At 48.4% G+C, this 19,487-nt stretch overlaps 1 protein-coding gene across 2 annotated transcripts in view; it reads right to left on the reverse strand.

Moving 5' to 3' along the window:
* Nucleotides 1–8,965: 8,965 nt before the first annotated feature.
* LOC149348526 (axin-1-like) overlaps nt 8,966–19,487 on the reverse strand; it is a 41,270-nt gene continuing 30,748 nt past the window's right edge. For both annotated transcript variants that reach the window (XM_089588165.1, XM_089588164.1), the window contains 3 exons: nt 18,690–18,875; nt 17,142–17,414; nt 8,966–15,169 (listed from right to left, as the gene is read on the reverse strand). In XM_089588165.1, the coding sequence (XP_089444291.1) occupies nt 15,043–15,169; nt 17,142–17,414; nt 18,690–18,875 (586 nt within the window). In that variant the 3' untranslated portion in view covers nt 8,966–15,042. The remainder of the gene's footprint in view (nt 15,170–17,141; nt 17,415–18,689; nt 18,876–19,487) is intronic.

Below are 19,487 nucleotides of genomic sequence, written 5' to 3' on the forward strand. Positions count from 1 at the left end.
CACGTTTGCTTGGGGTACCTACCTGATTCGAACAGAATAAGTCGGATATTCACATCGTCTGCGGCGACGACGAAGGAAATTAAGCCGCTCTGTCAGCGATCGCACTGGTGGCGCCATCTCGTTTGTTCGCCGCGAAGTTTAAGCAAATGTGGGGGATGTTTGCGGGAAGTTTGAAGGCTCTCTTTCAAATGTTTTTTAATTGGTCACAAAAAACGCAGTTTGGCAAAAACTGCGCGAAATTCGCAACGTTTCGAATGCCTTTAGCAATAAATCTTTTCGAGCTTCGAGTGTCGTCTGCTTTCGTCTGTTCGCTACCGGTGCGGTTTGATGTCGTACACTGCCACAGAATAAACGCTATGAGCGCTCTGACACCCTCCTGAAAGCATTTTTGCATTATGCTATCTGTGTAGATACCATTTGGTTCTCCTTTATTTGCAGAGGATCGGGTAAGGAGTAGCGGCGGTGCGTTAGCTCCCACCAGGCAGGATTTTGGTGGCCCTGATAAGGGCCGTTTCGCGACTTGTTCTTGAGATCCTGTGCAGCTCAGACGTCAAAGTGGCCGCCGTTGGCTTGGATGCACCTCTCCAGGCGCTCTTCATAGTTTCTGAACACGTTTGCCCGCATTTCATCAGTGATCTGGTCAAACGCGTCCTCAATGCGGGCCTTGAGCGCAGCGATGCTCGTCAGTGTGCCGGCGCTGTATACAAGCGATTTTATGAAGCCCCAAACAAAAAAATCGCACGGGGTGAGATCAGGTGACCTCGGAGGCCAGGGCATGTTTTCGGACCCGCGGCCCATCCACTTGCGCGTGAAATTTTCATCCAAAAAACGCCGAACCTTTGAGGCGTAGTGCGCTGGGGCACCGTCGTGCTTGAAAATGCACACCTCTTGCTGCATGTGTCTTTCGTTCAGTTCAGGCAGAACATCGTTCTGCAGCAGCGACAGGTAAGAGTCGGCAGTGACAGTATCACTGAAAAAAAATGGTCCTACGACCCCTTCTCTCCAAATCCCGCACCAAACTGCCACACCTGGAGAGTGAACAGGACGTGTTGTTGAAAACCTGGGGTTTTCCCGGGACCACTGGCGCGTATTTTGCCTGTTCACTGCGCCGTCAAGATGGAAAATAGATTCATCAGTGAACAGTATGAACTGCAGATGTCCAGGGTCTGCAGCAATTCTTCTCTGTTCTGCGCGACAGAACTCCAATCGTTGTGCCAGGTCCTGGGCGGTAAGCTCTTGGAGCACGCGAACTTTGAAAGGACGCAGCCCTTTCTTCCTAAGGTGTCGGCTCACTGTTGACGCTGTGGTGCCGAATAGCAAACCTGCGCGTCGGCAGGAAAGCCGTGGGTTTCCAAAGCCTCAATTGCATCAGCAATAAAACTCCTGGAGCTTCCAACATCGCATCTTTTCGTTCTTCCGACAGTTCCAGTTGACAGAAACTTGTCGACCCACCTTTTCAGAGATTCTCGATGCGGCGGTCGACGATGGAACTCCGCACGAAACTTCTTACGCACGAAGCGCATGGAATTGGATGCGCACATCCATGACACGGCCATGGCCTTCTCTTCGTCAGTGTACGGTCTCATTTGTCGGTAGTAAGCTTCCGTACTTTACGAAAGAAGGCAAGACTGAAAGCACAGACTCAGAAGCTGCAGTCGGTAGCGAACAGACGAAAGCAGACGACACTCGAAGCTCGAAAAGATTTATTGCTAAAGGCATTCGAAACGTTGCGAATTTCGCGCAGTTTTTGCCAAACTGCGTTTTTTGTGACCAATTAGAAAACATTTGAAAGAGAGCCTTCAAACTTCCCGCAAACATCCCCCACATTTGCTTAAACTTCGCGGCGAACAAACGAGATGGCGCCACCAGTGCGATCGCTGACAGAGCGGCTTAATTTCCTTCGTCGTCGCCGCAGACGATGTGAATATCCGACTTATTCTGTTCGAATCAGGTAAGTGCCCCAAGCAAACGTGGTATTAAACAATTCTGCCGACCAAATGCCATTTCTGTGCGAAATTTGAGCTCGAACAATGCGCCCGTTTAGCTGAAAGAATCATTTTACGGGGCGCGTATATTTCCGCAACAGTCGATACTTGAGGCCAACCAACCAACCAAGGCCCCGCAATAATTTCTGTAGAGAAAAAACAGCGCTTGCAGACAAAGGATCAGAACAAGAAGGACACACAACTGCGCTGCGCTGTTCTTGTTCTGGTCCTTTGTCTGCAAGCGCTGTTTTTTCTCAAGATGAATCCCAACCAACTCGCCCAGCAACACACCTTGCTCAATTTCTGTAGGCTCGTATTCCCGACCTTTACCCCTGTTTCCAGCTATTAACTGTCAGGACCTTCATGCAAGCATTTGAGTATGCTCCTGGCTACACCTATTTTTGTTTCTCGCCCGGCTCTCTTTCTCAGTCATCTTTGGCCAAGGTTCCGTCTCCGTCAAGTTATTACTCATGACCTTTTTATCGAACTTTGCTGTAGATCTCCCCTCACTCCTTTCCCCCCGTGTAGGGTAGCAAACCGATTATTCTTTCGGTTAACCTGCCTGCCTTTCCTCTTCTACATCCTCCTTGCTGTAGATCTCAGTTTTGTGCATAGAGTAGGTTCTGCAACATCCCCTGTGGATATTGCTTTTGGTTATATTTTCCCACCTAACGCGAAGCATCTGCCTTCCAGGGCACTAACTAGTCTCCTCTCTGAACGGTACTTTCCCACACCACACTGTGATTGCTACAGATGCGTCCGCGGCTGGCCAGAAGGCAGCGGTTGGTATTTTTTCAGTCTCCCCTGGAGTTTTTCGATCGGTTCGTGTCCCGGATTACACTCCCATATTTCTAGCGGAGTTTATGGCTCTTGGGCTGGCTGCTTTAAAGATTCCCCCCAATGTCTCAAAGGTGATATTCCTCTCAGATTGCCTGTCTGTTTTGTTGGCGCTACCCAACAAACACAAAACCTCCTCAGAAACTCCAAAAAAGGATGGAATGTCCCAGTCCCAGTACAACGTTTATCAAACGTTTCCAGACCATAGAGGCACGACATAGAAACACAAGCAAAAAGGCAGTGCTCCCACTAAAGGTCTAGAAACGTTTTTTTCTGGAGTGTTAAGCAGCAACAAAAGCGAGTTAATGCATTTTCGTCCCAGAAATGTAACTGGGCATAACGTTTTGGGACCAATGATTTTCAACAAGAAATAAAAATCGACTGCTCGCGCTCTCTTTTCTCTCTCCTTCGCGCCACAAGCTGCGGGGAAAGAAGGTTTTGCTCTTGCACTCGTCGTTTTGAGAGATGAAACGGCAGTTTCATTAGAACAGCCGAAGGAAGCGGTTAACCCCGCATCTCTCTCGGTGCATGCGTTTCTCGCACGTGGGCCGTCGGCTCCGTGCTGCAGGCAGGCGGCGGCGGTCTGCATTTTCATCGCGCCGCCGGCAGCGGCGGTCAACATCTTTCCCGTCTTCTAGCGTTTTCCCAGCTTGCGCCCAACTTCAAAATTGTGTGGTGGTCCCTCCAGGCGTCTCCGACTATCGGCACTCCTCGCTGCGCCGCTGTCTAGCAGAAGTGCGGTAATGGCCTCCCGTCGCTCGCCCGGCTTCCTCGCTGGACGGACGCCATTTTGCGCACGCTTATTCGCGCTGCCCCAGACGTTCGAGCACAAGCCCCAGCGCGCGGCAGTTCTTGCTCTCGTCACTGCGCCAACTGGGCTGTCGTGGACTTCATAGCTACGAATTCACGGAAGTTTTCCCGCGCACCTCGGCGTGCCCACACCATTCCTTTTGGAACTGATGCCGCGGCTGCGCATCGCAAGTCCTTTGCGCAGCTCCACGGCCCTACTGATGCCGCTGTTCGAGGCGGCGTTCGTGGCAGCGGAGTTCGTGGTAATAGGTGACTCCTCGCACGCACCCTGCATTCCTCAGCGCCTCCGACGACTACAGCACGTTGGTGGTGGCAGCGTGGCCGTCTACTACGGTCTGAGGCGGGAAGGACCTTCCGAGACCCACCACTCTCTTTCTGCGAGTGCCCATGGATTAGCCTGCTCTACCAACTTCGCCACCGCGCAGCCATCCTGCCGCAGCGGTATAGTTTGTGCAGTGTTCGCGTGGTTATATTGACTCTCTCCCACTGGATTAATCGTGCCTTGATCTCGACTCCCACGCTGGACTGTGCCGCATACGCGGTCTGCCGCACCATGGATGCAGCGCGCCACCGCACGTACCTGAGCACGTTCACCTTCCCGCCTGGCTCCAAGCAGTCTTATCCCCACACTTAGTCACAAAAAAATAAAACTCCCAGGATCGTTACGAGGGTGTAACGTGTAGTTTGAGCGCTCGCTGTGCTGTGAGAAGGCGCAGGACAGAAGCCTGCGTTTAATTTATGGTTTCAGCTGTTGCAGCCTTGTATTTCATCCCTGGGTTTCCGTAGGCAACGTCGTCAAGGTATGTTGGTCTATTTTAATTATTAATTTAATTTATTTATTTAAGCATACTGCAGGCCCTTTTCGCATTTTTTTTTATTTTCGCCTAGTAGAACTAATATTTTTTTTCTGTTTTGCTAACACGTCGCTGAAGCTTGCTCCGAGTCTCTAAGCGTGAGGGGGGTTTCAACTTGAAGAAAATCCGTGACCTGAAACTGCGTGTCTGCAGCGTACGCCCATCTCGTCTTTTCTTTTGTCACCGAAGTTGCTCTTTACATACATTTGCTTTTGCATGTGCATATCTGCTTTTGAAGCCCTTAGAATGCTCGTTTAAGGTGCATCAACTTTCAGCCTGTATTCTGTTTTACTTGCTTCATATTGCAGATTTCTCAGGGCTGGAGAAAAAAGTGGCCATCATATGCATGGCGCCGTAGTGTTATGTACACTGTGTATTAAATGGTGCATACGTTTGCGTCTGCTGTTTGTATTCATTCAGATTTGCGCCGTTGAACGTAAGTTTTTCGGCACGGACTTTCAATTCGGTCTGTATTGTTTTTCTTTGACTGAAACATGAATGCATTTTGATTGTGGTGGTGTATGGTGCGGTCGCCGGCATGGACGACAGGATGCAATTCGTGCTAAGAGCACACCTAGTAAACTGAAATTACTTCTGTATGGCGCTGCTATTTGCTCTTATATGAGCCAAATCGGGTGACTTTTTGAGTTCATATTTCCTTTGTGTGCAAAATGCTAGGACATTTCACGTAAACGGATAGGTACAGAACGGCCGAGCCAGCACGCATTCAGACGAGTGGAAAGGTGGATTACACCACCTGTAACGTAAGTATGCACCTGAAATTTGGCACATATGTGCGCTTGGATGCCTGCAGGCTGCACGAAAAATGAGGAATAATTTTATTGAACCAGAGCCGAGAAATCGAGCATTAACCTTTTGGGGCTTTCCATGGGACGCACAACTTTTTGGACATTGCTAGTTGTGGGGACGTTTTTTAGATGTGTTCGGGAAAAATGAGCACCTCCTGGGGAGATTCCAAATGTCCCGATGGGTCATTTTTGGGAGATTTTGAGGAGGTTTTGTGTTTGTTTGGTATGGAGTCCGCACGGGACGCTTTCTTGAGCCGCGCACTAAAGTCTTTTATTCCTGTATGGGTGAAAGAGGTGCGCTTCGTTTGGATTCCAGGTCACTGTGGTATTTTTCAAAACGATGCAGCAGACTTCTTAGCAAAGTCAGCTCTAAATGCACCAGTCGCCTGTAGCGTCCCTAATCTCATCCTTTTCGTAATAGACACCTTTAGCATACCGTGTACCCTGTTACCGTTACCGGAGCACCGGGTGCCCGCCCACCGCCGCCGAACGCGCGCGCTGATTGGTCCCGATGCTGCTCCCCGCGCGCGCGCGCAGCTGCCGGGTACGTGGCGCCATCTGGCGCCGTCAAGGCGATTTGCGCATGCGCATTGTCTGCGCGCGAGCTCCCGGTACTCCGGTAACGTTAACACGGTACACGGTATGCTAAAGGTGACTACCGCCACGTGCAACGGTCCCTTGCTCTCCACCGTTGACTACCAACATCTCATGTACCCATGGAAAGTTCGCGCATGTGAATCCCGGCAGTGTGATGTAGCGATGACTCTCACGCGGTGCAGAATCCCCCGCTTAAACCTTTACTTATGCAGATGTGGGTTCAGTCCCTCAAACCTTTGCACGACTTGTGGAGACATAGAAACACTGGATCATTCCCTACTCTATTGCCGGAGGTTTGCACATCAGAGAAGGGCGCATCCGGAAATTCCAATTACTAGGTTGGGACTCACTTTGTCGGTACCGCTTCTTCTCTCCTTCGGTGCTAGCGCCAGAGGTTTTGCATTGCATCAAGTTTGCGAATACCTCCACAGTTACATAATTGCTACCGGCAGATTCCCTTGCTAACGGTACCCAAAATTTCCGCATTTAAAAAAATGTCAGTAATTTTTCTTGTATTCAATTCTCCAATCTTCCCGGCCGTTTATTTCTTTCTATTTCATTTTTACTTTTTTTTTACAATTTACTCTTTATTCTGAATTCTTACCCAAAGTAAAATCATTAGCTTGGCACCAATTTACCTTCTTTTGGCTCTCCTCACTGAACCTTGGCCTATCCACCACCGTGGATATGCTTAACAAAAACAATTTTTTACAACCTGGGACATCGCGCAGCGCACAGCCGCCTTTTGCGTTTCACCTCCATTGAAACGCAGCAGCCGCGTGCGGGCCTGCTGGGAACTTCTCATGGCAGCTCGGCAGTGCTTGAAAATTGGCTTGAGGAAAGAAAGGTCGCAGGAACTACCTCACTTCTCAGCGGACACTCGAACCGCACCGTTACGGGATGAAGTAGGGCACCCCGATGGAGGGAACCGAAATAAGTTCAACCGCTGGGGAACTTTAAGGTGTATCGTACATTAAAAGATTCCCCGGAAGTCGAAATTTTGTACTTCGTAGTCTCAAGGGGGGTACTGTACTGCTCACCCATAGGCTATCGAGTTTAATGTAGGCGAAACGCAAAAGGTGCCCGCGTGTTGTGCGATGTCAGTGCAGGTTAATCACAACTGGTCTAAAGTAATCCGGAGCTCTCCACAACGGCGTACTTCATAGCCCGCTTCGGAACGTTAAACCCCACTTGGAATACGGCCCCTGCGGCCGGGAACTAAACCCGCTACCTAGCTGTCGCCAAGGTACTACTGCGCAACTATGGCGGGTGGCATCGAAGAAGCCCTCAAGAGCACTGGATTAGTAAAGGGACAGTGAGGAGAGCTCTATCAATATTTTTTTTTACAGCAAAATCCGATAGTTCGGCATTTCATGGCTCTGTTGCCACTTGGCCGGCAGCGAAAGATGCATTTATATCTAAGAAATTTGGATTCGAAGTTGAAAAGTTTTTCCGGCGCTCTGATTCAAACTTGGGATTCTCTTATGACGACAAATGACTAAGTGACGTGAAACATGACGGGCACATGACGTAACGCAGACTCCGTGATTTCTGACGGCCAGCAGAGCGGCCTAGCAGCAGCCGAAAAGAAAGCTACCGCCGGCCGCACGTTGAAGGCATCTATCGGCTATTGCGGCCGTCGCTACCGTCGCTTCGTTTACGTTTGCACCGGCGTTTTGCCAGCGTTACGATGGATCCCGTTCTCGAAGTCGTCAACGAAGTCCTCGCAAATAGACCCCTTTAGCATACCGTGTACCTTGTTACCGTTAGCGGAATACCGGGAGCCCGCCCACTACCGGTGAGCAGCCGCTGATTGGTCCCGATGCTGCAGGCGCGCGCGTAGCTGCCGGGTACGTAGCGCCATCAAGCGACGTCAAGGAGATTTGCGCATGCATTGGCTGCGCCTCAGTGATTCGTGTCTCGGTGTTACTAGAAGCATTGGTTCCAGCAACACTGTTTTGTCCTACGACGTCACCACGCTTGTACTTGTGTGAGTTTGGCCTGTGGCGGCGATACCTGTATTTTGGTTCTTGCTCTTTTCTACGTTACAAGAGCTTTGTTGTCAGTATGAGTGGCATTTTTGTAATCAGGAGCTGGCATTCTGTCGATACAAGCCAACTTCAATTTCTCATCAGTGTCCCTTTAACGCGGAAGCATCAATGTGGCTCATAGCCACGAAAACGGCATCGCCCAAGAAGTGGCCGTGTTACAAAACTCGCAATTGGTGGAAATAGTGCGACATCATCAAAGGTGGGAAAATACGAAACAATAACCAGTAATAGCACTAGTACTTAAACTGCACGAACTAGAGGAATTAAATGCAATTCCTTTGCATGCGTTACAAGGCTGCTGATCTGTGCAAGCACTTTCTGACGGTCTTATTGGTGCATGTTGGGAAAGTTAAAAAAACTGCACAGAAACATGGCGTAGATGAGAAACGAAAACCATGAAAAAAATGCATGGTTTTCGTTTCACCTATAATTCGTGCAGCAGGCTACTGTGGAGGTTACAGGCTCGTCGTACATACTCCTGAAGATGAAAGCACGCCTGGGCGAGTTTTCCGGCAGTGTCCACTGAACGGACACCAAATATGTGCACCTTTAACTGGTCACATTCTCCTGCTTCAAAAAACGGCAAATGCTACCGCTGCCTTGGATCAAATTAGTTGCCAATAAGTTCCCACTGCCTTTCAACCAAACCCAACTACTTGTTTTTGCACTCAAAAGATTTAATGCAAACTATTTACGGCATAGGCTTTGTAATGTTTCTGCACTTCAATAACCGATGCAATGTATCGTAACGGGAGACTGGTAAGCAATTATCACACAACCGTCCCTTTCACGTCCGGGGCTTCAACCAATCAGCGTAGACTCGAGTACGTATGTCCTATTAATGGACACTTATGTGGGTTCAGGGCACATCTGCACACTGTCCATTTTGGACAGAATTCATTAACATAGAATGTATTCATACTGTCCTTCCGTAACATTTAGTCCTTTGGTAAGCAGTGTTTCACAATGTCAGGACAGAATGTCATTGAAACTTGTTCAGAAGAAAGAACAACAATGTACACTTATAGAAAACCCGTAATGTTGAAACTTTTATTTACACGACAGCCTCCCGTCAGGTTCCTAGAATAAATGGTGTGGAGGTCTTGCCATCGCCTTTGCGTGCTCACAATGTCGCAGGAAACAGACGCTCCGCGGAAACGCCGAACAAGAGGCGCTTGTACAAACCCGAACACTTTCACACAGCTCGCTGCGTAAAATGTAAAAACTTGTTCAACATCGGTTGACATCAGGTGTGGCTTGAACACCACTTCAATGCTGTCAGCAATTCATCAACGTGCCAACCGCCAGAAAAATTGCACAACTTCAAGCTTTCTCAGCAAATGGCAATGTCTTAACAAATTTCTAGAAAAACGCTCCGGACACATACGCACACAAACACACGTGCAAACACATGAAAGTACCTACTGGACACGTAATGCCATGTTAAACCGACAACACGATCAGAAAACCCTGCACACAACAGAAAATGCGTTCTGTCCTAGAAAACTGTACAAAAAATAAGCCGCAGGACCTCATAGGCCGCAGTAGGAAAAACGACGCGGCCAAACCACACAACATGAATCGACAGAGCTTTGTACGTGTAAAAATTTGAAGGACTTGGGACAGGAACTACAGTGCTCGGCCTAACCCTTTGTAAAGAGGCAGTCTACACAGCTAAGCTTGCACAAGTCAAAGCAACAAGGCACTTCACCCACAAGCATCCTACACGCACATCAGATAGCTGCACAAACTTAAAGAAAGCCTTAATGAGCTCAGCGTATGACTTCTCCACACCGCACCTGCTAACACCGTTTTGAAGCTGCCAAGAATTTGTACTGTGCCAACTGTATCAGACTTGTCCAGGTCAGTCTAGAACAAGTGCTGTCAGTATAGGATAAGTGTTTCCAGTATAGGGCAAAAGTATTGCCCGTCATGGGCATGGCACTTATCTCGGACTTCTTTTTGCATCCTTCATTCATTCTCTTGCGATGTCGTTCAGGTATACCCAGAGTGCAGTCAGTGCACCTCCCATTTCCTCTTAACATAATTTTAACTGTACTGTCCGAAAGCCCATAAAGTAAACAATATCAAAAACAAATTGCTTTAATTGCTGATATTACTTCAATTATTACGCTGTAGGGGTCTCTACTTTTCCACATAACACAAATTTTTGATATTTTTATATATCTCCATGGCATTCGAAAACTTCACTGCAAGCCAAAGAAAAATGCACTCTGAAGATCAAAATCAAGAGCACGCATATTCAAAAGAAAAAAAAATATACAGATTCCAGAGCGGCATTGTCATCTTCTCATCTAAGTTTCAACTTGTGTAAAAACTAGGGATGTGCGAAATTGAAATTGAATACGAATGAAATACAAATAAGAAAAGAAAATGGCTTTGAATATCGACTCAAATATCTGTTCAGTACAAAAAAAAAGTTTGTTCATAAAATGAGAAACAAGCAAAAGTCCTTATTTTTTGTTTTCAAAGTAGTGTATGGTCTTTGCAACTGAAATAAACAAAACTAGACTACTTCAGCACTATATAAAAAAAAATATGATGTGCACAGAAATCCATAGTACTTGATTAGACAGCAAACAGTATCCAACCTGTAATGTGGTCGTGAAAAATTAAATCCATAAACTGACAAGACTGGCAACAAAAAATAACATGGCTAGTAAAACCTCATTAATTCAGAGTTCAAGAGACGGGAAGAAATGGCCGGGTTATCCGAAGGTCGATTTGGGCGGCCCCGGGGGAAAAAAAAAAAAAGCTGCAGAAAATGCGTTAAAGCCTTATGAGGCGAGTCCATCACGCAAACACCGGTAAGCCCATGACGAGCGCCCAGTTTCGGCATGCTGGAAGAAGAATGTGAATCCAAGTGAGGGGAGGAAAGCACTTTGGCATCGGAACGGCGAGACTGCTTCTAAAAGGGAAAAAGAAATAACCAGCAATTCGTCAGTTGGCGTCCAAAAGTGACACAGAGTTGGTATCCGACTACCGGCGAATGCACGGGCCTACAGGTACAGTCGTCGCGTGCAAGCGGCGAAGCTCAGAAACCGAAGAGACGCGGCCCGGCTATTTTTTTTGGCCTAGGAACAAAGGCCCTCCGGACATTGTCATATCTGTCGTTATGCCCACTTAAGAGGTGCGCATGTTGCAATGCACCATGAAATAGGTGGGATGTTTACAGGATCGCATGTCCTGCTGTGACACCCTGACTCGCCATTTCAGAAGCCTTGCACGAAATACCGCAAGGCTTTCCCGCATACCGTAGTTGACCAACACAAGACGACGGAGGTCACGCTCGAGAGAGTTATGAAGACGACAGAACGAATGCCATGGGTGTGGCGGTTAAGTATGTAACATATTACAGAAGGGCAAAAAAAGTACACTTTCGCGTTGGGATTGTTCAAAGTGAATCGTCGGCCATCTTGTTCGCAGCGAATGTGATATGTGGCGAAGCCCATTTGCGGAATTTCGCACGAGGTCAAGCCTAGCGGCGTTGGAATGCAAGCGGTCCACGCAATAAACGACGGAGAAGGAAAGGAAGAGGACCTTTGTATGGTTTTCCTGGGACTTTTAAACTCCATCGGATAATTTGCTCAGATATTCTGGTTTCGCCACGGTCAAATTTATGAAAGTCGGCGCGGTATACAATCGCTGGTGAGTATACGAGAATTTTCAAATATCTGAAAATTGTCGAACATTAATTTCTGAATACGAAATAAATATGACACAGATTCGTATTTGAAATTTCGAATATTCGCACACCCCTAGTGAAAACATATTAAAACATTGCAGAAAAGATTTGGAAACGTGATGATAAGCATAATTATAGAAGACTGTACCAAGCTTGGCACTCAAAGACACAAGAGATGACAAGTGTACCACGAGGACCTTGTTAATACACGCGTCCAAATGAGTAGCTTGGAGCTACTTGAATGGACGGCACTGATCGGGCAGGCTGTGCGCCAATCACAATGCACAGCTGTTCACTGCAAATACCCCAAACAATCTGGCTTCAAAGATTACAAGACACTGCCCCCAAAAAAGTGTTTCCGTAATACAGAAAGTTTCCGTAATACAGCAGAAGCAAGATGCAAGTATACGACTTGGCGATATGCTGTGGGACTGTGAAGTGTACCTTTGATTTAAGTTGCGGTGCCAAAAAGTTGCCGGAGGTGGCACAGCTTTGATCTCCAGCAAATGAGTACTCTTCATCAACACAAAGTGGACTCCCACCAATCTGATGCACTGGAAAGCAATTTGAACTTTGAAAATGAAAACAAACTTTAACTCAACAGCAGTTAAACTACCAATCAACGGACATCTACCCAAGACTATTTGCTCGGCAACTCTAAACCACAACGTGTAAAGCACCCACACTCCAAATAATGCTGCATTACTGCCTTCTCAACCTAGTACACCAGGGAGTTCTATTCATCCAAGCACGTTTTGAATCTGGCCACTCTCATGCACAGTCCTTTAAAGGTTTGATACCCACGCAACAGCTATTGATACAAATCACCTCAGGCTGGCATCTTTGCATAGCATCTGATTCGTATCCAGAAGGTGCCAAGGCAACAAAGTACTACAGTCTTTTTCGAAAGTTTAAAGGCCACTTGGCGCATGACCAGAGCCATCACCAGATGTCATGACAAGGCTTTGATAGTTATACTGTTGCCTGCAAGGTGTACAGAGTAAACAGGACTTGTTCGCTGCTGATTGGAGGGCCAACTGGACACGGTCAAAACACCGCCAAGACAACTCCAGGGCAACACCAGGACACCACCAGAGCAACTCCAGAACACCACCACAGCACCAAGCAGGATGAGCACAGAGTGGACTCCATAAATTTGAAGACGACTGTATGCACAGTGCCTACTTTGCACGATGGCTCTAAACAGCAACACGCACCCCTCTGTCATGAGAAATATGAGAACTGCAAGCAAGCTCCCCTACTTTGTTCCAATTACCAACCCTGCAACTGTAGGTTTGTGCATCCCAGCATAAAAAAAAAAAAAAACTTGCTGTTAGTACCCTGCAAAATATCCCGCACCTACCGCGAACCTCCGCAAAGTGCAAAATCGGACGGCGGCACAATTCAACAAGTCCGGAAACAACGCAACGTCTCTCATTTCTCTTTCTTGGCGGCGTTTCCCTTAACAAGACAACAATTCACACTTTACCACCTATAACGAACAGTAGTTAGAGGGAAGAAATTAAAATTAAAAAAATGCACACACACACACACACACAACCAGGCTCTTGCGTGGCCAAATGCACCTCAATTCAATCTAGGACACTGACAGGCACGCGCGCAAACACACACACAATGCCGCGGAGGCGGAACACAACCGTGATAAAAGAGCGAGGAAGGGGGTGGGGAACAAGTTCCAATGAGCAGTCCTATGGAAGCACAATCTTCATTTGGCATAACACCTTGCTGACGACGCGGCGAGTCCGCAACCAAGTTCATTGACATGGCAACAGCAAAGAGAGGAACATGTTGACACATAAATAGACGGGAACGCAGCAGTCCACAACAGTAACTTCGTTTCAAAAAGGAGGCACACAAAAAAAAAGTATCTGTAAAAGGCTGCCACTCTACACTTCACAAAACCTTTCATTGAACAAAAAAAAAAAAAATGCAGCGAATTGGGCTGTGGCCGGCTCCAGTTATAAAGCCAAGTTTTGGAACCAATAACTCTCAGCTTTGACAACAAAAACTCTCTATTGAACCAGGGTGGTGAAAGCTGGTGGGTTGCAGTCACACCACCACCTTTAACGAAGCCAACTAGAGGGGGAGGGGGGGGGGGGGGGGAGAGGCTGCAGTGCAAGACCTCTGTGGCAATTGAAGCATAATTAATTAAAATACAAATGGATGCATGCAAATCCTTGCACACTAGTGGAAACTGTTTTAGAAACACGTGACCTTCGCTGCTAGGGAGTAACTAATCCAATGAAAAAAAAAAAAAAAAGTACTTCGAAGTGGACTGTTAGGTTTTAGCCGGACAACCCTCGGCTTGGCTCACTGGGCGGCCTGGCACACCATCAAGCATTGACGTTTTCAATCTGAAATCCTAAAAAGCAAATTAGTGCACCCGCTAAAACAACAACAAAAAAAAGTTGTAGCACACAAGGCCCTTATTAAAACAGCAGCACGACAGCTGTCGCAGCGGCAAAGTTTGTCGTTGTCTAGACCGAGCAAAGTTCTTGAAAAATCCCTCATCTTCGCACACACTGCAAAAACACTGCACTGAAAAGCACCCAGCAAATGCTGTATCCACTCCTCTCCGGGGATCCAACCACAAGCAGGCGGCCGGCGACGGCAGAAGGAAAGGATTTCGATGTCCCACACAAACTTCTTTTCTTCCAACCACATCACGCCGCTACTACACCGGAAATGCAACAGAACTAGAAGACAGAACACAAGGCAGACGTTGATCTTCCTTCATCTTGCAAGCCGCCACGCAAAACGTGCGACGATGCAAGAGGGACGGTGGTCGCCGGTCTTCACAAATACCCGAAGTAACGCCTCAGTGATGACATAAAACAGTGCGTACAAACCGGTTTGGCAAGCAGACAGGCGGCGGGCACGATGTTTAAGTTTAATGTTGTTCTTCGACACTTGTACAGGATGCTGCCATTACAGATGTCACGGATGCAAGTGACGGCCAGTTGCATAAAAGGTCGAATTACTCTGCGACAAACAATAATGCAGGGAAGCTCGACTCCCACGCTGCCGAGAGCACCATATCTCCCTGGGGAACTTCTTGAGTGGAAGACGACTGGGTGGAACCTCGGGCGCTGGCGACACTGCACTCGTGATGAAAGCCGGCGCACAGCAAAACAGAAAATCATACGATCAATGCACTTTCACATTTTGGCAGCGGTAGCACGACTCGCACAATACAGAGCTTGCATGAGATCTTCCAGTATTGTGTCGACAGCGATGCAACCCCCGCCACTGAGCTGAATGGTAAGAGGTGCCGGATGGCACCAAGAAAGGTGTAGGATGGCACCGGTAGCCCGAGCAACTGCAGCGGCGGCGAAGACAACATGATTGGTGTTTTTCCTTTCTCGTCACTGTTCAGTCGATGGGCTCAACCATGGCGAAAATTTTCCCCTCCCAGAGAGGCAGGATTTCGTTGTCGTCGGAGATCTCCTCGGAGACCACGTCCGTCCCAAACTCCTGACAGGAACGCCGGAAGAAGTACCTGCGGCCACGACAGAGAGAAAGGGCGGGGGTCTTTTACGGCCTGTTCCAGTTTACGGGGTTTAACGTCCCAAAGCAACTCAGACTATGAAGGAATGTGGCAGAATGTGGTTGTAGGCAGCGGGAAATCTGAAATTTCGGCAACAATGATGCAATAAGATGACTGGACATCATCGCTGTTTCAAATGCTAGCACAAAACTACTTGGCATGCTTCACCTAGAAGCTTCATATATTGAAAATGTCCTACAATCGTGAATTCTCAAAAAAACATTTCAGAACTGATGCAGTGTGGCGATTCGGGCTAGTTGGTTCATGACTACAAGGAATGATGGCAGCTGGTGATTCGGGCTAGTTGGTTCATGACTACAAGGACTGATGGCAGCTGGTGTTTCGGGCTGGTTGGTTTTTCGCTACAAGGAATGATGGCAGCTGGTGATTCGGGCTAGTTGGTTCATGACTACAAGGAACGATGGCAACTGGTGTTTCGGGCTAGCTGGTTCATGGCTACAAGGAATGATGGCAGCTGGTGATTCGGGCTAGCTGGTTCATGGCTACAAAGAATGATGGCAGCTGGTGATTCGGGCTAGTTGGTTCATGACTACAAGGTCTGATGGCAGCTGGTGATTTGGGCTAGTTGGTTCATGACTACAAGGACTGATGGCAGCTGGTGTTTTGGGCTAGCTGGTTCATGACTACAAGGACTGATGGCAGCTGGTGATTCAGGCTGGTTAGTTCATGACTACAAGGACTGATGGCAGCTGGTGTTTCGGGCTGGCTGGTTCTTGGCTACAAGGAATGATGGCAGTTGGTGATTTGGGCTAGTTGGTTCATGACTACAAGGAACGATGGCAACTGGTGTTTCGAGCTAGCTGGTTCATGGCTACAAAGAATGATGGCAGCTGGTGATTCGGGCTAGTTGGTTCATGACTACAAGGACTGATGGCAGCTGGTGTTTCGAGCTAGCTGGTTCATGACTACAAGGACTGATGGCAGCTGGTGTTTCGGGCTAGCTGGTTCATGGCTACAAAGAATGATGGCAGCTGGTGATTTGGGCTAGTTCGTTCATGACTACAAGGTCTGATGGTAGCTGGTGATTTGGGCTAGTTGGTTCATGACTACAAGGACTGATGGCAGCTGGTGATTTGGGCTAGTTGGTTCATGACTACAAGGACTGATGGCAACTGGTGTTTCGAGCTAGCTGGTTCATGGCTACAAAGAATGATGGCAGCTGGTGATTCGGGCTAGTTGGTTCATGGCTACAAAGAATGATGGCAGCTGGTGATTCGGGCTAGTTGGTTCATGACTACAAGGTCTGATGGCAGCTGGTGATTTGGGCTAGTTGGTTCATGACTACAAGGACTGATGGCAACTGGTGTTTCGAGCTAGCTGGTTCATGGCTACAAAGAATGATGGCAGCTGGTGATTCGGGCTAGTTGGTTCATGACTACAAGGTCTGATGGCAGCTGGTGATTTGGGCTAGTTGGTTCATGACTACAAGGACTGATGGCAGCTGGTGTTTCGGGCTAGCTGGTTCATGACTACAAGGACTGATGGCAGCTGGTGTTTCGGGCTAGCTGGTTCATGGCTACAAGGAATGATGGCAGCTGGTGATTCAGGCTGGTTGGTTCATGACTACAAGGACTGATGGCAGCTGGTGTTTCAGGCTAGCTGGTTCATGACTACAAGGACAGATGGCAGCTGGTGATTCGGGCTAGTTGGTTCATGGCTACAAGGAACAAAGGCAGTGCAACGAAAGTCACCACCTGTGGTTGTCCATTTTCTCGTTGCACCGCCGTCGTTCCTTGCAACCATTTCAGCTTTCCTTTAACGGCCATCTTGAGTTTCTCACCACTTTTGGTCACATACGGGTGCTTTCATTCTAAAAAATTAGTCTGCAAGAACACCCCTGTACAACCATGCAGAGATGCAAACCACCCCCCCATGCAACCACCACTGCTCCCCAGGGCCACACCTGTAGTTTCCCTTCTTGCTAATGAGCGACTTGAACTGGCGCAGAGTGATGTCGCGACCGGCGAGCTTTGTCCGGTAGGGGACCGTCTCCCCCGAGTAGCAGTAGCCAATCACAGTCATCTCTGTGGAGGGCGAGGGCGGGGCCTGCTGTAGCTGGGCTTGAGGGAGGGGGACAGAACTGGACCCGCCACCTGGCCCCGTCTGGGGTGGCCCTCCGCCGCCGCCGGCCGCTTGTCCAGGGGTTGGCCCGCGCGACGTCGCCTTGGGCCACTTCCTGCACAGGAAGGGAGAGGAGGCGGAAACAGGTAACTATGTCAGATCCTTTATAATAACCAGTGGGTAGTTCCAAAGCACTTTCACTACAGCTTCAGTATGAAGCATGTTAGGCCTAGTGACACTGAGGAAGCCGCAAGTGAAACGAAACGCTATTAAGGCGGAAGCCTTTAATGCCTCATCGTTGCAAGCGGGAGCTGTCGACAGAAATGCCACGCTTTTCAATTGGTCGAAATGGTCGTGACGTCACAGTGCGCGAAATTCAAACCATGCAACCAATTAAAGGGATGGTATAGTGATGCTCCAAGTGAGTGGGACTGAGGTTAGTTCATTGCTTAATTAATGAAGTAGCCTAATTAACGTTTCTAGACAGACCAGATAAATAAACAAAACCGAGTAGGAAATTGGTCCAGTTGGGGAATCGAACCAGGGTCTCCGGAGTGCGAGTCAAGCACGCTACCACTCCGCCATTACAGCTCGATGGTTTGAAATGAACAATGAACAAAGGCCCATCTAGTGAATACGGTGTCTTCATTCACTCCCATCTTCCTCCCTTCCTGTTAGGCAAGGTTCAGGTGTCCATCGAGATATGTGATACAGATACATTTCCTTTCCTCAAAAATCAATTTACGGACCAGCAAGGCGAACGGGCGATGGCGTTCTGTGGACTCCCTGGCCAACATTGCAAGACATTGTCGCATTCCGTTCTTAGAGGCGAAGCTTAACATCTTAACCACACATCAGTGACACAAGCAGCAACACCGCGCTTAAGGCTTTCGCCTCACCGCACTTTAGGCCAACAAAGTGTCCCCCTGAATTTTTCCCGGTGTGCAGGCAGCCAGCCAGCACATTGTAGCAAAAGCACGCCACAGTGTTGATGCATTCTTACCACATGCTCATGTGCAACAGAAAAACGTGAGTACTTGTTCTTTTTCCTTTCTGGAGCACCTAGTACAAGTAAACGGCAGAGCAGAAAAAGAAGGGATTCTGATAGCCAGTGTAGCAGGTGCATTTATAAAGTGAAAACGTCCACTGTTGAAAATTTCAAATTTCCGGACGGAAACGAAAACCGTGCCATGGCACTGATTCTGAAACTGTGAAATACCAAAGCTGAGAGATTTCTGGAAATGAACGTTGCCCATGATTTGTCATGACAATAAAGTTTCCGCTTCAGGAAAATATTTCGCGGGTTCTAGATTTTCATTGCAACAGGGTTCGACTGTACGAAGTGCAACAGGGTTCGACTGTACGAAGAGCAAGTCCAGAGGAAACTCACTTTGCCCTCGCCATCTGCTGACTTGCGCTGTAGTTCACCTCCAGCCTGCGCCGTGCCTCCACGAGCTGCGTCATGGTGTCCGGAGGCTGCTGGGTGGGCGGCAAGCCAGATTCCTGGGGACCCCAGCCAGAACCAGGGACCGAACCACAGCCGGAAGGGATGCCGCACGAACGGCTTCGAGCTGGGCTGTGTGCAACCAGACAGTCATGGGGGGTTCCTCACGAGCAAGCAGATTTTTTGTAAACAGAAAAATGGCACCTCGGTAAAGGTAAAGAAAAAAAATAACGTCCCCTACCGTTTATCCCCAATTCAGTGTGATCAACTGCACCTACACAACTAACCACTGCACCTAAAAGCCCCAACACTGGACCATAATTCCCTGCATATTACAGCAGTCTATATACCGTATTTACTCGAATCTAGGCCGACCACGATTCTAAGCCGAGACCCGAAAGTTGAAGGCCACAGAAAAAAAAAAAACTTACCTCGATTGTAGGCCGGCCGAAAAAACAACTGCGAACAAGAGGTACAGCACGCAAACGACATTTATTGCCGGAACCCGCTCAGGCTGATCCCGGGCTGGCGTTTGGACGAGGAGAAATATGCAACGCCAGCCCGGGATCAGCCGCCGAAGTCCCGCCCGGCTTGAAGATTTGACGACTGCTCTGCAGCGAGTATAACTTTCCGCTCGAAGGCGGCACTATAATGGCACCGCCTGTTTGGTGCCATGGTGTTGGTGATGAAAACCACGCACGAAAACTTCACTGCTGCGAATGTGCTCACGCCACCGCACGAGAA

This window comes from Amblyomma mixtum, chromosome 4 (genome assembly GCF_055824585.1).
Source record: "Amblyomma mixtum isolate Tamu chromosome 4, ASM5582458v1, whole genome shotgun sequence".
NCBI classification, from domain to species: domain Eukaryota; kingdom Metazoa; phylum Arthropoda; class Arachnida; order Ixodida; family Ixodidae; genus Amblyomma; species Amblyomma mixtum.